We start from the raw sequence: 16,635 nt of genomic DNA, 5'->3' as shown, positions 1-16,635 counted from the left end.
TGTATGCATATGGGTATGGTTATGGGGGCAGAGATGTATAAATAATGGCTGCAAATAGTTGAGGGTGGTGTACATATACCTAATAGGTATATGCTCCTAGGTATTAGTGGAAGAGAAAGAAGAGACAGTAGGGGTTCAAAGTTGAGCATTATCCTTAGTGTTGGATTAGGCGTTTAGGTGAACAGTAGTTAAGGGTTAATTGTTAGGGTTAAGCTAAATATATGTTTCCTTGTTAGTTTAAGAAGGTTGGCTACCTTGGTTTAATTTTAGACTTTAAGGTTTTGGTTTAGGATTATCAACTTTAGGTGAAACTTAAATAGGAACTAAACCCATCCAACTCACTTGTCCGTGTTCCAGCGTAGGGAGCCGCCATCTTTCTTCTATTCTTCTGCATAATCTCCGGCCATCTTCATTGACTGTGTCAGGATGACCTCCATCATCCCGGCACATACGAGAAAAGCCGAGAATGGCAGCTTTCCCTGGCTTCTAAAGCTGGTGCTGCGCATGTGTAGCTCAACTTTTTACCAGAAACTCACAGTGGTTAGTCAGGTAAATTGCATTACTGCATATGTGACATCACCTAGAACTTTAGTTCCACTTCTAAAATTTTGTTTTAGATACAGAAATCTCAATGTTGAGAACTAACACGTACAGAAAACCATAAAAAAAATCTATAGCAAGTGCATTTCCAAGAGATGGTGCAATACACAACATTTAAATGTTTCATCATCCCTGGTCGGAGCAAACAGATGGCAGAAAAAGACAAGCTCCTTCCCTTTGTCAGGAGAAATGTCAAGAAGCAATAGTTTTTAAGTTAATTATACTGTCTCACGCCTGGCAGCTGTGGTGTGTTTTGTAAAGTTGAAAATAACTGCTAAGTGTAACATTTTAACTCTCATGCACGGTAATATAGTGCTCTGTCCTAGGAACAGAACGTATAGGGGGTTCCTTTATAAAAAAAAAAAAATGCATAGATATTCATCCAGAAAAATTGCATGTACATTTGTTCCTTTGAAATAACCAACTTGGCTTTTGTGCAAATATAGGAAATTCAAGGGTTCTTGAATGTTCTTTTGTATTCTTTTCTAGGCTATTGTCTCTTAAAATTGAATGTTCTTAGGGTGTTACCTATAATAAAAACATTTGCAAGGGTATTATTTGAAACTCTTGCACCAATTATGATACATTGGCAGAGTATACTTTTTTTATTAACAGACCACTATGGGGTCCAATATAAAAGAGTAAATCTGATATTCACTTAAAAATTCCCTGGTGGAAAATCAATTGCTTCTATTGAAACACATAAACCTCAAACCTCCTCTACTAGGTACTGTTTCAGTAAATGTCTTGTTTGCTGCTTTATAAACCAATGCCTATGTGTCCGTGGAGGGCTGCATTATGGTGAAAATGTTTCTTTGCTTTGGGGTAAAGTATGGGTTCATTTTAAACAAACAAGCAAAAGTATAATCTGAAAAACTGATAAAGTTTAGAGGGCATTAGGTTTTGCAATACCTTAAATTCTTTTACACATTGGAGGAAACAAAAGTAGATTACATTCAAGGAAAAAAACAGTATAACCATGACACTAAATAATAATATTCCAATGCTTACAATCAGAATTAGTAGTACTTTCAATCAGAAATCAAACTTTTGGAGTAATAATCTCTGTTTAGTGGTTTAATATGCAATGCAAAAAAAAAAAGAAAAAGAAACCCAAAGTAATGAAATCTACGCAGTTATCACTGGCTCAGTGATATATGTGTACCTACCTAGCTTACATATCTTACCTTTGATTTGTCAGTATCCCATGCAAAGTGTGTCCTTGTAATTCATTTTGAATACAATATTTCCACCCTTTTCTCTGCTACATAAAACGTCTTTGTAACAAGAAGTGTCTGACAGGGGTTTAAGTAAATCTTCCTCTTTCTGATTTCCTCTGGTTACCACCCACCTCAACCTTTCAAAATGATTCTGAAATTCTCAGATACACTCATGTGAAGATAAGGAAATCTGACAGTGAAGAGCTAGGCCCTTAAAGCACCAAGTCTCTGATGGTGGTTGTGTACTAATTAAAACATGTTTGAAACTGCTTTTTTGTTAACTTCTTTATACTTAAAAACCAAAAACTGTATTTTGAAAGGGGATGTGAGTATAAAATATTTAGAATGTGGAATAGGGAACTGCGAATAAACTTTTCTAGCATGCAGATGACTTCCAGTTCAGTAAACAATAAACTGAAAAGACAAGATACTAAATTACATAATTAGCTGGTTTATCTCTAAGAGATAAACATTTAAGGATAAACAATATGTTTTATGGCTGAGGGAATGTAAAGCAAACCTAATATTAATATAAACAAGCTAAAATTGCAATGTAAATAAAATGCAGGATCCCCAAGAAACAAATATTTGTATTGTGGAAATACTGAATAAATAAAGAACCAGAATTTGAACATTTTACAGAAGACAGCAGTGGGCAGTAATGAACTGCTCACTGATACATATATTGATTTTCTATGGACAGGTGCAGGTGAGAAGCAGCATGTATCATCTCTCCAGAGGAAGAGGTTCAGAGGTGTGAGGAAACGTCAACTGTACCGCAACCTCACTGCCAGACTAAACATCGCCTTATGGATTGACAGGTGCTTTAGTTATTGCGTTAAATATGATTTATTGTCTTATACATGTATTGCTAGCACAGATGTAGTTAGCGGTGGTGCAGCTCTTATGGCTGCTTGGGGTCCTGGAGCTATGGGAGGCCCAAACTGCTTACCTTACCTTCCTCTGAGACCCCATCTAGTGACTCATGCAGAAAATCAAAGAATATAATACCACTCCACATTGGGTCCTTCTCTTTCTAAAAGCTGACTGCTATTGCTCACCTCTATTCTACCCTGGAGTCATCTTGAATGTTGCATTTATTTTTTGGGGGGGTGTAGCTGCACTGTTATGAGGTGTCATCATGGCTGTGTTTTTTTTTCTGTATCACCTCTGATGAACAAACCCCCTGGCCACGAGGCTAAGCGTTAGTGAATGTAGAGAGTTAGGTCACACAAACATTTTGCTGACAGGCCCAATGATTTGTAGTGAGGTCCCTAACTGCTGTGCTCAGTGTGGGAATTACTATTAGCTACAATAGGAATATTAGGTGGCTTTCCCTGTATAGTAAATGACTTTGCATTTTCACCCTGGAAGCAGGAACACAGTTATCGTCTATACCCCTCACACAGTATGATAGTGCTCTAAGTCAGAGTAATACCCATGAACAAGATCATTGTCTATGAAAATAGGGTAATGCCAGCATAGCATTTTGGCACCATGCAGAAAACATTGTGTATTTACAGGCTCCATTGATAACACCTATCAATGATTATGGCAGTAAAATAACGATATCAAATTCACAAGTCTTTCACACTTTTTGCCTGGAAATGATCCTGAAAGCCTTATTGTGCAGAGTAGGATTTGGGGGATTTAACAGTCATGTTTTTCAGAAGCAGGTCTTACCATACCCCTTGCTTAGTAAGTATTGATAGTTGGGTGGGTAGAAATTTTCTTCGGGGGTTTAATGCCTTTGTTTCTACTGTGAATAATTTAGATGTTTGTTTTAGGTTTTGTTTTTTGAACTTGGGCAACTTTATAGGGTAAGACATTGTACATAATACTATCATTGATAAAGTACAGAGCCATATAACAACACAGCTAATATGATGTGGTGACAACAAAAATAAAAAATGTGTCAGAATTATCCAATCAAGTATCATGTAATGACAACATTGGTTTAATTTGGTTATTGTTAGAGCAATGCACTGCTTTAGTTGGAGAGTTAAAGTTACAACTTCATCACAGAGTAATCTTGGTGTGTGTAATGTAAAAACTGAATTTTCAAAACAAATCCCATATTGAAAAGCCCTATAATAAATATAATGTATAGAAAGAATTGTGAGATTAAAGTCTATAATCGAATTTGTTAGATCATGACAGAGGTGATGGTATCATTAAAGATGGTTTCTACGAAAGTAACAGGAGGCATGCCAAGGACCTACCATTTATGCCCTGGCTACTCTGTCAATAGTATTAAGCACCCACTTACTGTGCTGAAGTGACTTCCCATGCCCCTATAGTTACTATACAAATATATTACTGTACTCTAATATTTTATTTTTGCTTCTTGCTGGGATTTTCTGTTGTAGTTTATCCAAGGGTTATATAATAGCCTTTGGTTTGCCAAAAATTTTAAAAAATCATCAAAGTAAAATTCTAATAGGTACTGTAACGGGGCTACATTTTGCCTCCTGGCTCTGGTCTACCAGACCTATATATGAGAAACCTATTCCCAGCTTACAGGCTCCATGCAGCCTTTGCAGCTGATCCACCAGGTCTCAGGCTGCAACTTCCCCCTTGTCTCAATGGCCAGATACTCCAGAGCCATTCTCATTCTCTGGCCTGGAAAAGGGCTGCAGTGCCTGGCCCACCCATTCCTTCCAAAACACTCCGGGCCTGTATCCTATTTAAAAAGCCGCAATACAAATACTGACAGTCCCTTTCATTCCCTTTCCAGGGGAAATTGGGATAATGATAATGATGCAAAATGCCCTGCAAATTTGGCATCATATATTTCATCCTGTTACAGTACATATACAAAGTATTTAGCTGATACTGGACACACATAATGATATCAGATTATTAGAAAACATGCCTATTCTTTATCACGTAAGGAAGGAATATAAAGGGTGCTGATAGCAAATCTAATCCTGCTCCTCAACAATATATGAAATGTATGATGTAATATAAGCAAGCAATGTAAGCAAGTACATTATTTTAGAAAAATAAATTTACATACCTTTTAACAGAGTTCAGCCATTCACGTCTAGTACTTATCTAGCTGTAGTGATAATTCATTTCAAATATGAATTCTTTAAATAAAAAGAGGAACGTAAAAAAGAGGAAATCTGTACTAAACCAGTAATGATGAAATAGGAGCTTCTCCTACACAAATGCCAAATAGAGACTATAGGGCTGCAGGGGTGGGGAAATACTTTATGTAGAAGCTTATCCTTGTGTAATACAATGTATTTTTCACTCAATAATAAAACTTTTTTTTTTGTCTATTTATAAAGCTTATTTGTTTTGGTAAAATACGCATTACAACATTTTCCTGAACCTTAGCTTTATCAATCTCGCACAGTTGTACAGACCTCTTTCCTGTACTGTTAATCTGTAAATTTCTCACAGTGTACATTAAAGGCTGCAGCAAGATAGATAGAGCCCGCTTCACTTTCTAGCTGGATGACATCCAACATTACTAATCCCCTTCATCCCCTTACTGTACTTACACTCCTCTTTCATTCATTGAATGCCAGTTTCTTTTCAATCAGCATCTCATGTCTCCTGTCTTTAGGAAACAATGTACAGCACCCTGTCAGTCCGTCCTACCAGCCATATTCTGCCTGTATTTCAAAGAGAACCACAGAGAAAACAGGGAATGTAATATGTAACAGAAATAATATATTTATTAATTAGTTAGTTGGTTCCACCTGAAAGAAAAGCCCCAATGGCAATCTGTGCGAGGAAGAGAAGAAGAGAAGGGAGGGAAAGCCAGGCTTTTGAAGGGCAACCAGAGTTAAATTTAAAATCACAAAATTTTATTGTTCCGACAACATAATTTAAAAGATTAAGAGCTGTGTCTCTATAAATAAATCCTAGGCTAACATATAACCACTAGTTTCACAAAAAAATAGCAATATGGTTTAGTATCATACTAGGTTAGCAATGGCGGTAAGGTGTCCCACCGACGCGTTTCGCCCGTACTGGGCTTCCTCAGGGGTAGGGGGAGACTTAGTATTATTGCTGGGGCTTTTTACTGCATTAGGAGCCTTGCAATACCAAATTGCTACTTGTAAGTGAGACCAATATCAATTTGGACATACTTAGTAGAAGTAAATGACAGTGATCCAGCAGGGGAAGATAAAGTGTTGTCTTCTCGTATGGAGTATTTTAGTTGTGGTATGTGGGTGAGCTGCAGGCAGCCGTCCAAAAAGGCATATTTAATATTTATTTTAGGATTTTGATAAGGGGAAGCTAAACTAGGAAAGGTAAAATACAAGTACAATAAAGTTTAGCTTTAAGTTGTGACATAAAAAGCATTTTCAGCACCATTAGCATACAGTATAAATAAGTGGGCCTAGTGTGAAAAACTGGAATTTTGTCTCTATAATTTAACTTTTATTAACAAGAGTCTGACATTCCAAACGTCCACTTAGTTGTAGTGGAGAACTGTGCAACACATGTTTGTGACATGTATGAAGTATTGAACATTACATGACATATATATGTTAGAGTGCAGTTTGTAATGAAAAGAAGTGGTAAGAGATATTAATTCAACTGTCAGGACTCAGTATGTAGTTGTTGAATGACTAAGTTGCATGCCTTAGGCTGGTTTGAGATTTTTTTATCAACTTTGTCAACTTTAACAATCATCATGAGCTCTCAACAGTCTTCCATTTATCTCAGTGATGAATGGACGTCCCTGCAAGACACAGGGTGTCACGACAGATGTGAACATTTGTGGATAGACAGTTGCTGTTGGTTGGATATTTGAAGTGTGTTATATGCACGCTGTGACCTGCAGGAATTTCCATTTGTGACTGAAACTGTGAGCCAAGGGCTGTCAAAGTCAAAACATAACTGCAAGTTTAAAGATCTTTACAGAAGCTTTGAGCATTTTAATGAAATTCTTGTATTATTATTATTAATATTTTTATTATGATTAATAATAATATTATTAATAGTAATAAACAGTATTTATATAGCGACAACGTATTACGCAGTGCTGTACATTAAATAGGGGTTGCAAATGACAGATATAAGAGGTCTTATATAAAGTTTATATATAAAGTTATTTGCACAAGGTGAGCCTCATGATCATGGTCCTAAAATGCATGCCAGTGTATTTTACCAGTTTTTCCAAAACTGACGATGTGTTTTTTTTTCTCAGAAAGTTGAGAACATTAGGCAGTGTGATATCAGGCAACTGAATTGTGATAATATTATAGCAGACAAACCATGAAAACATTCCTGCAGAAACACTAAAGGTCAAACTTAACAGATAGCTAAGATAGCAAAAAAGTGAACTTTCAAGGAGAGGAAAAGAGAAATTGAAGAGGAAAGATAAGTGGGGAGGGCAAGCCCTCGGGAGGAGTGCAAAAATTTAAACTTGACATTGATCTATAAATTAGGAAAAAACTTTGAATGAGGGTGAACTCATAGAAATGAGTCACTCATTCTTAGTACCTAGGCAAATTGGAGTATTGGAGATTGCCAGAAATTACAATTCTGGACCCAGACAGTAAGAAACACAGCAGGCTATTTTCTAGTGGACCCTAAGAGCAATAAGAAACATGCAATCTCTACTAACATAGAAATGGTAGAGCCCATTACTATTATACGAACGTCCACTAGAAAGATAGTTTGTGTTTTCTTTTCTTCCGCAAATGATACATTGGCTAAGGCTAGGTACACACCTGCAATATTTGTCGTTGGAAAGGATCTTTCACGACAAATGACTGCACGATGCATGAACGATGAAGCTGCACCTGCTGCACCTTCATTTGCATTGCGATTGCTTGTCGTCCATTGTCCGTGGATCCACCAGGACGTTCGTTCAGACAATGGAAGACGAGCAAGATACACACACAAGATTCTTGTCTGATCTCAGCCCTGAGCCAATTATCGGACGGGAACCATTGCACGTGTGTATTTAGCCTTAGAAGTGGTAAAAACAATCAGATCATACAGAATTCACATGTGTATAGCTTCATTTAAAATTAGGCTGTCTAAGATTGACCCACAGAGGGGAAGGTCAATCTGATTTGAGAAATGAGCATAACTCATAGTCTTTGCTAAGAAGGAAGTTTCTCAAAGTATTCTTGTGTAACAAAGAAAACCCAGACCCACAGCAGGTTAGTAACCACTTACAAGCATGTTGAGGTGTTTTGTAAGAGGCACATTGCATTTCTATTAATTTGTTTTTCCGGAAAAATGGGCCTTGCCTTGTTTAATGACATATCACTATAGTAGGAATATCAGATTTTAAATAAAAAGTAAAAAAAAACTTTTGTATCACCACTTGGTTCACAAGGAGCCGCAGTAGTCAAATAGAGTCGCAACACTACATAACAGTTTGTGAGTACCATGGATTCTTGCTACTTGTATAGATAATCTTTAGGGTTTGGTGTCCTGTAAAATACAAAACCATGGCATGGTTGCTTAATATGTGGAAGAAAATGTTTTCTTTAGCATATCATTTTGTTTATAAACCCATCTTCTTCGTGTAACTGGTGTAAAAAAAACATTATTGCAGTATGCCTACTGTGTATATAACTGGTAATGCTAACAGTCAATGAACCATAGTAATTCTTTATTAAACAGAGACAAGAGAACTAGAAGGGATGTTGAGGCACACATTTATTTCCCTTTCAGTTGCAAAGCAAATAAACAATTTATCTACAAAAACAATATTTAATTTCTTTTTGGCACAGAGCCATAGATGCAGTGCTGCTGTTTTGAATAAGATCTACTGGGGCTTTAAGCTACAGCAAATGATTTTCAAATAATAATTTGCAGATCATTATCTTTCTAATTGCTCTAAAGCTGGACACAGTTTCTGAGCAACAGGGCTGTAGTCCAATTTGGTCTCTACTCAAATCATAACAACCTTATATATAATGCATTAGGGCCAGATTGGGCAAAAGCTCCTTTAACTACCAGCAGGTTTGAACTGCAGAAAGATGAGTACAATTTTTAAATCACTGATTTTGTATGTATTTTTTATGTTTCTATCATTTTTAACAAATCTTTTTTTAAAACTATGTTTGAGCATGTCATTTACCATTCTGTTTCATTAAAAAAATGGAAAATGAATACATTTTTATTCTTTACCTTAGAAACTGTGAATGCCATAGGCACTTGGTTGGTTGTCGTCACTTTTTATAACTGTCTTTACTTTACGTGAATAGAGCTTTTTTATCAGTGCTTTACATTACTGTACCTCTCCTTAAAAAACTATTCATGAAAAAATCTGTTCCACTTAATAAAGTGGCAAACAGGTTTCTAAAAGTAGAGATCAAACTTTGTCCTCTACTTTTTGATAAATAGCCCCAATACTTATTTATAAAGCAGTGTATCAAAAATTTAGCATTCTTTGGGTTGTAAATAGATTTTAAATCCACCGGTGACTATTGGTGAAAATCACATTATATGCTTTATAATTAGACCCCTTTATCATTATAGTAAACTTGTGTCTTCTCCATTCTTCCTATTCTATCGCTTTTTAACCACCTCATTTAGCTATCATGGGGGACGACTTAGAGTAAATCTTTTAGTACTTACAATACAATCCTTAGAACATAGGAGCTGCTTGTTTTGATGGTTCTCACTTATTTGTGGCATTGGGTACGATTTATTAAAGCTCTCTAAGGCTGGAGAGAATACACTTTCATCAGTGAAGCTGGGTAATCCAGCAAACCTGGAATCGATCTGGTCCAAGATTAAAAACATTTGCTAGCAAATAGCTAATGACTTTGAAGAAATCCATTCCATTTTTGCTGGATCACCCAGCTTCACTGATAAAAGTGAATTCTCTCCAGCCTTGGAGAGCTTTTTTAAATCAGGCACATTGTGTCAATTGCACTCCTCCCTATTCTCTCCTAGACCAGTCACAGAATGACAGGGAGGCTAATGTTTTCTGTGTTCTCAAAAGGGATATTTACCCTCATTTGACTCTGGTGATTATTTTCACAGACTCTAAAACAAACCAGTCACCAGACCAGGAGGTAAAGGGAAATCCTACAGTAAGGGCACTTCTGGGATCATTGGATTTCCCATCACTTGGATTTCTTCCTTTTTTTGGCTTTTCAGGCCTGAAAGTGAATAGAGTATTACAACAAATTAAAACGATGAACAGTGGTTTTAAACATTCATTCAAACCACACCAAAATAGGTTTTATTATTATAGTGATTGTATTTTGTAGTGTATCCAACCTTGGCTCCTCTGCAAGTCTGCATCACTTTAAGATTATCCCAAAACTGGAACTTTGACCCTACAACTATACAAATGGCCCTTCATTATGTTGGGTTGCCTCACTAGCCAACTAGAAGGTGTAGAAGCTAAAGTCAGTGGAGTCTATTTAGATCTTTGCATTGTTGAATTCCAATGCCAACTATTTTAAACTGTAGTGTGTTGTGTTAGAACAGGGATGTCAAACTCAAATACACAGAGGGCCGAAATTAAAAACTTGCAAGAAATAAAGAAAAACTTAGAGAAACGTCAGCATTTACCCTGTAATTCCACAGAAGCCCCACTACAAGGGCAGTTTTCCTCTAGTTAGGATTTAACTGTTTCACACTCAATGCCAATAATGTGACATGACTATGGACTTTGTGAAGCGCTGAGGAATATGTCTGCGCTATGTAAATACTAGGTAATAATAATGTCAGCTGGACTTGGGCTGTAGTCATAATATTTATCATGGTATTATTAAACAGGATTTATATAGCGCCAACATATTACATAGCACTGTACATTAAATAGCGGTTGCAAATGACAAACAGACAGATACAGACATTAACACAGGAGGAGAAGAAGACCCTGCCCCGAGCTTACAATCTATCATGTTCACACACAAATAACAATGTGTGTCATCACCATATTGCCTATACCACAATGAGAGCACAAGGCATGGCATTCCCTAACCCCTCACAGTGTGTCCTAATGTGATTGTCACTACTAGAGGAATAAACACCCCAGTGTAAACTATTCACACTAGGCATGGAAGCGGAACCAAAGTGCTCGGGTGAAGGGGAAAGATATCTGGCACGGACGTTGTCATGGACACGCGGCCCTCGCTTCCGGCAGAGTGAAACATGGTGGGGAAAATAAAACGTGTTCGGCAGAAGCTGCATACCGCTGCGGTGCGGGTCAGTTCTCAGGAGGAGAATGTGCCAGCTGTTCCCGAATACAAGGTGCCTTCAGAGGGGGAGCCCCATAAACCACTGGCCTGGAATAAGCAGGATGGAGGAAAGGTGAGTTCCATGTGTGTGCCTAGGGAGCTAGCTATGTCTGCTGTGTGTAGAGACCAGGCAATCCCTATAATCAAGTCCACTTCACCAGCAGTATAAAGGAGTCCCCAATAAATATATCCCTGATAATCCGTTTGTCCCTGATAACCAATATACAGCATAGACTCTGATATCGCCACCCGGGAGACCAGGAAGTGGCATGTGTCCTACCAATACCTGCACTGATTATAATTAAAGCAGATCCTGGAGCTTCTCTGATGTCCTTCTCACCCCCTTACATGAATCAGTAAAATGTTAGGCATGGCTTTTGTACTTTATTTTTTGTTTTAGAGATGCCAGGGATTACTTCACACAAGAGCACTGGTACTATGAGGTGTATATATTTACAAAGAATCTCTCAAAAGAAGATCTGCCACTAGGAATTCACCCAGGGATAAAGAACCAGACAAATAGTGCTGTGCAGTGGCCATATGTAAATAAGCAAATGAATGATTTCGAAGTACATAGAGCGCCGTCCTGCTCTATGTAGAGGGAAGGGGGGAAACCAATGGAGCGGCACACCGCTGTGCTCTCTCCTCTTCACTTTCATTACAATTGTTCCTCGTCCGTGGATCCACCAGGGCGGTCATTCAAGCGACGAGCGCTCTACACACGCCAGATTTTTATCCGATATCAGCCCTGATCTGATTATTGAATGAGAACCATTGCACGTGTGTACATTGTCTTACTCTCTGAATACAATGCAAGAAAGCCGGTACTGTTACTGGCAATGTATTTGTACAGGTAGTCCCCGGGTTACATATGAGATAGGGCCTGTAGGTTTGTTCCTAAGGAGAAGGTAAACTGAAAAATGCAGAAAACAAAAAAAAAATCCACTTACCTTCGTTCCCGCAGAGCAGTCGATCAGTCCAGAGGTTTCTTCCATTGGGTCCCGGTATCCATCTCCAAGCCAGGGCGCCCCCATCTTCGCCTCCTCTTCCAGAATCTTCTTCCTACAGCACCTGACCTAGGTGCAAAATCGGGTGATGAAGGTTGGAAAAAAACTTGCCGATCTCACTGCCCATGAGTGAGATCTCCAATTTTCCTCCTTTTTCATGTAATGGCTTCTTCTGCGCATGCTCAAAAGGAGCACCCAAGAGCCTCCTGGGATGCGTAACGTAGGTATCCTAGCAGGCTTTGCTCTCCCATTCATTCTCGATCGCCTAGGCAATCAAGAAAAATTTACATAAAAGGCTTGTCTACCCTTTTATGTAAAGTGAAATTTTTGAGTTAAGGTATGCTTAAAGTTGAATTTGTATGTAAGTTGGAACGGGTACATTATTTTAATAAATGCAATTAGGACAGATGTTTGTCTCCACATATTATTAGGCAGTGTGGTGTCAGTTACAGTATAAAATCATCACTGTGAGTTAAACACAATCAGCAAACAAAAAAAAAAACTTTATGGAGCCTAGACATTCAATAACTTGGAGAAAGCTTTGATTTGATATGCAAAAAGAAACAACTGCAGAGTTTGTCTTGGTCATTAAAGAGTTACAAGAGGCTCCAGAAAGAACGCATCCCCCTAGGATCACAACCTCAGCTGTGTTTAGCAAAAGATTTCTTCTGCAAGTCCTGCAAACCGCCCCTTCAAGCCTCTGTCCTGCACACAGCGAGCAGGGAAGCCCCATTTGTCGGATATCCTTAACCCGGGGACTACCTGTACAGGAACATGTATAGGGATTTGTAATTGGGACTCACATGAAGATCTACATTTGATAAATTAAAACAGGCAAACAAGGGTTTCTGTAGGATCTGTACAGTCAAAATAAGAACAGATACTGAGAATTTCACCAAGAGAAGTGGTTACATGTACAGTAGCTTCTATATATACAGGAAAAGAACAGATACTGACATTTACACCCAATGTTCAGAAGAAAAGTCTAGAAAGAAGAGACAATAAGACATTACTTTTAATATTGAAGTGTAAAATCTAAAAAAATCAGGACTCGCAGGACACTATAGGTAATCTTGATAATGGGCTTTTGGAAACCAGCACACTAGATGACTCATTGACACTATTGCAGGAGCAAGAAAAGTACAGTGGAATTCTTTAATTCTAACCTTTACTTTTCTGAACTAAAAGCTGTTTGTTTCCCCATATGTTGTAACATGCTTGACATGCTCTAATGAGGAAAGTTGGATGACTTAATCCAGTTAAAAATAAAACAAATCTTTAGAGAGTATCTCTCCAAAAATGAAATTTCTATTGTAGTGGATGCCTGCAACAGAGAATCACACAAGCAGAGAGTTTACAACATTCTGTACAGCACTGGTTTTGGAAATCTATAGTTGCTTTAGAATGAAATAGAATGTTTAAGTGACTGCCATGCAACCCATCAAGATGTTTGATTCAAGAGTTTTATGCGTTGTAATAATTGTTTTTTTTTCTTTTTATCAGGACTGGGGGATTTTATCCTCGGATATTTTTGCTTCAACTAAGATTGACCCTAATAAACTAACTCAGAAGTTGGAAGTGGACACACAAAGTTTGGCACCTGTTAAAAAAGGTAAAGTGTACATTGATTCTGCATCACTCAGTGTGAAACTTTACTAATGTCTGTGTGAACAGTTTTTTTGCCGCCATTGTAAAAACCATAGTTCAAAAAACATTAGTTAAAACAGGCACTGAAGATAAATGCAAATCCTAAAATCTTCTGTTAAGCAGGCCACACAAATTACAATTGGATAGAATTTTTCTTGTGCAAGATCTTTTAATAAGTAAAGGTTTAGTGGATTGAGTGTAAATTAAATAGATTCTTGCTAGGCCTAACCACTACATATTTGTTGGTGATTGATGGCTTATAATCCATGTGGCTATAGAAAGCAGCCTTTCCTGAGCATTTTATCATTGTGGGAACCCTTTTATAAGGGTTCTATTAGTATATCCACAGCTCACAGTACATTAGCATGGTGGTTGGTAGGAGGAATACCTCTTACATTGCTGGACAGTGGGAAAAATGTCACCCTCACAGCAAAAAAAAATCATTGAGTTTAGGTAAAATTACCTTGGAGGCACAAATTGCTTGTTCCTCAAGTAACCCCCAGCAGGGGTTCAAGTAACCCCTCTGCAGGATTGAGAAACACTGTTTAAGCATTAACTGTACCTATCTGAGTTCTGATAACTTTGTTGGTGAAGGTCCCTGTACCAATAAAGCAGTGTGGGGTAGATGGGAAAAAAAGTGCAGCAGTTAACTGAAAAATGTTCACACTCCACCTATAATTCTAGTTAATTGTTCCCAGAAAGGATATTAGTATGTACAAATAACTTTGATATCTACAAATAAAGTGTTTACTTTGGTTTTTGAAGCGGTTTGTGTTTTTAAACTTGGTCGCTGCAATACTGACAAACCAATGTGGACTATTTAGTAGTTGTGGTTTGACCTAGGCAGGGCTTTTCTTTTTTTTTTTCTGCTTGTTATGTATCTACACAGGAAATGGTAAACACATACATACACACTATTATAGCAAGATTACTGTTCAACCTTTTAAACAAAACTAAATGAATGGAAGAGCATTAGAAATTATTTTTAAAACTGAAATCCAGGCAAATGGCAAAATACACAAAATATTTTTTTATTATTCTGCCAAATAGGTTATATTTCGTTCCTTTAAATGTTGATATTTACGTAGTTCTGTTTCTGAGTTTATGAATGTGATCCAGCATTTTTACAGCTATTCAGATTGATTCCATCAGAAAAGTGGAAGCTGGCTATACAGCCACGAATCTTACATTCTGTTACTGTTGCTCCGTAAATCTTAAGGTGCCAGTTAAAAGGGTAAAGTGTATGTAAAACAATTTTATTTAATAAATGAGTGGGTGTGTAGTCTTTGACAACTGTCATGTTACCAGAATATTTGCATTCCCATACAATCATGAGAAAAAGAGAGCCTGGCAATAACTGAAAGGAACCTGCGCACCTTGCAGATATTGCACCATAAACTCCTCCAAAGTATTCTACAGTCAAATGTGAAGCCATCTGTGTAACAGCTAAAGTTTAGCCGAAACTGGGTTATGTAACAGGGCAATAATCCAAAGCACACCGACAAATTTACAACAGAATGGACTGAAAAAAGCGGTTGCAATGGGCCACTCAAAGTCCAGACTTTACCTGATAGAAATTCTGTGAGAACCTTAAAAGAGAGCTGTGCATGGACAAAGTGCAAGTTGTCCCTGCAAACTTCAATAAACTGTATTTACCTTTTGTTTTCTCTAAACTGATGTGCCAATGGAAGACTTTGGGTACTGTATTTTTTTGCTGGTTTTTAGCTGTCCAATATCTTTATATTAACTTGACTCCTTCAGTAATTTTTCATTTAAAATTTGGAAACTGTATTGTGGAATTGTGTTATTGAAATGTAAGTTTTCAGTTACCACCATTTTTTCCATCATATTTGGATCCTCTGCTTTTTAGTAACATATACTGTTTTTGGGTTTTCAGTGAAGAATAAAAGTATTCTTAGTATTTTCTGAAATAAAGTTGAGCTCTTCTGGTCTCCATGTTTCTGCCACGACAGGTTCCTTCCCTATTTAATGTACAGCGCTGCGTAATATGTTGGCGCTATATAAATAATATTAATAATAATAATATTTAGAAGCTCTGGACTTTACATATATGAGAGCTGCTGTGGATGACATGGTTTTCAGTGGTTCCGGATGCTGAGCTAATCCTGATCTTGTATTTACAATTTAGTGTGTCTTGACAAACAAACATGCATGCAATAGTTCTTTTATGAAGTCAATTCCTACATTCTTATTCTGTGTAACATACTAGGAACATTAGCCACATTTGATAAAATCAATGTTTTTTTTTTTAAAAACATATTCAGCAGTGGCAGATTTCAAACTTCTGTCTTTGGTTTCATTTCAGATTAATCAAATCCTATAAAAAATGAAAGCCGTAGATCAACCTTTTAGTCTAGTCTTTATCTCTGGGGTATTTCATGAATATTAGTTGCAGGGTTTAGCTGTTCAATTTGTTAAAATGTTTTTTATTGATATTTTGCAATATTACTTGGTTCCTAGGATGCTGGGAAATGTAATCCTCCCTTGGGATCCACAGGGCAGTGAGGTTGTGTTACATGTTCGCTGTGTATACAAAATAGAGATATGAGATTTCCAGCTCCTAAGGGAAGGGGAAGCAGAAATCGTTATCTTCCCTTATGCTGTGCTAAATGTCTTTTTTTTTCTCAGCTAAATATGTTGCGTGGCAATCACAAAATTTGTCTATATGATCTTCCCGTTGAATCACAAATTGCTTAAAATGAAATGTGTTTAAATCTTTCTTAGCAGAAATGGGGTAATAAAAAAATCCAGAGTGATAATCTTCCTGTTGACGGTGTGTGAAATCAGTGGTGATGTCACTGTGGTCAAATCTTATTCTGGCCATAGATGGACAAAACTTTAATTTACTTTTCAGTCTTGTAGACACCACCCAGGGATTTATTTTTTGTAGACATTTTTGTGATTTCTTCACTTTTACCCCTTATAAAGCCAGGAGGATAGCTTCTACCTCCTGGC

General features: G+C 37.3%; 2 protein-coding genes across 5 annotated transcripts in view; one reads left to right on the top strand and one right to left on the bottom strand.

Moving 5' to 3' along the window:
- The window catches only part of ITGB2 (integrin subunit beta 2), a 37,287-nt gene extending 32,344 nt beyond the window's left edge, over positions 1 to 4,943 (bottom strand). The window contains exon 1 of one of the 4 annotated variants that reach the window (XM_072418612.1): positions 4,840 to 4,943. The gene's annotated coding sequence lies outside the window, so the exon portion shown is untranslated. Of the gene's footprint in view, positions 1 to 1,787; positions 1,911 to 4,839 lie in introns of those variants that run through there. The other 3 variants (XM_072418614.1, XM_072418611.1, XM_072418613.1) reach the window with 3 other exon arrangements.
- A 5,924-nt stretch (positions 4,944 to 10,867) lies between these two features.
- Positions 10,868 to 16,635, top strand: part of LOC140336057 (ribosome biogenesis protein SLX9 homolog) — a 49,732-nt gene continuing 43,964 nt past the window's right edge. Inside the window, exons 1-2 of the mRNA XM_072419110.1 lie at positions 10,868 to 11,078; positions 13,516 to 13,624. Coding sequence (XP_072275211.1) covers positions 10,920 to 11,078; positions 13,516 to 13,624 — 268 coding nt within the window. The 5' untranslated portion in view covers positions 10,868 to 10,919. The remainder of the gene's footprint in view (positions 11,079 to 13,515; positions 13,625 to 16,635) is intronic.

Source organism: Pyxicephalus adspersus, chromosome 7 (genome assembly GCF_032062135.1).
Source record: "Pyxicephalus adspersus chromosome 7, UCB_Pads_2.0, whole genome shotgun sequence".
Classification (NCBI taxonomy): Eukaryota; Metazoa; Chordata; class Amphibia; order Anura; family Pyxicephalidae; genus Pyxicephalus; species Pyxicephalus adspersus.
Note: the sequence above shows the minus strand (reverse complement) of the source record. Positions and strands in the feature narration are given on the sequence as shown.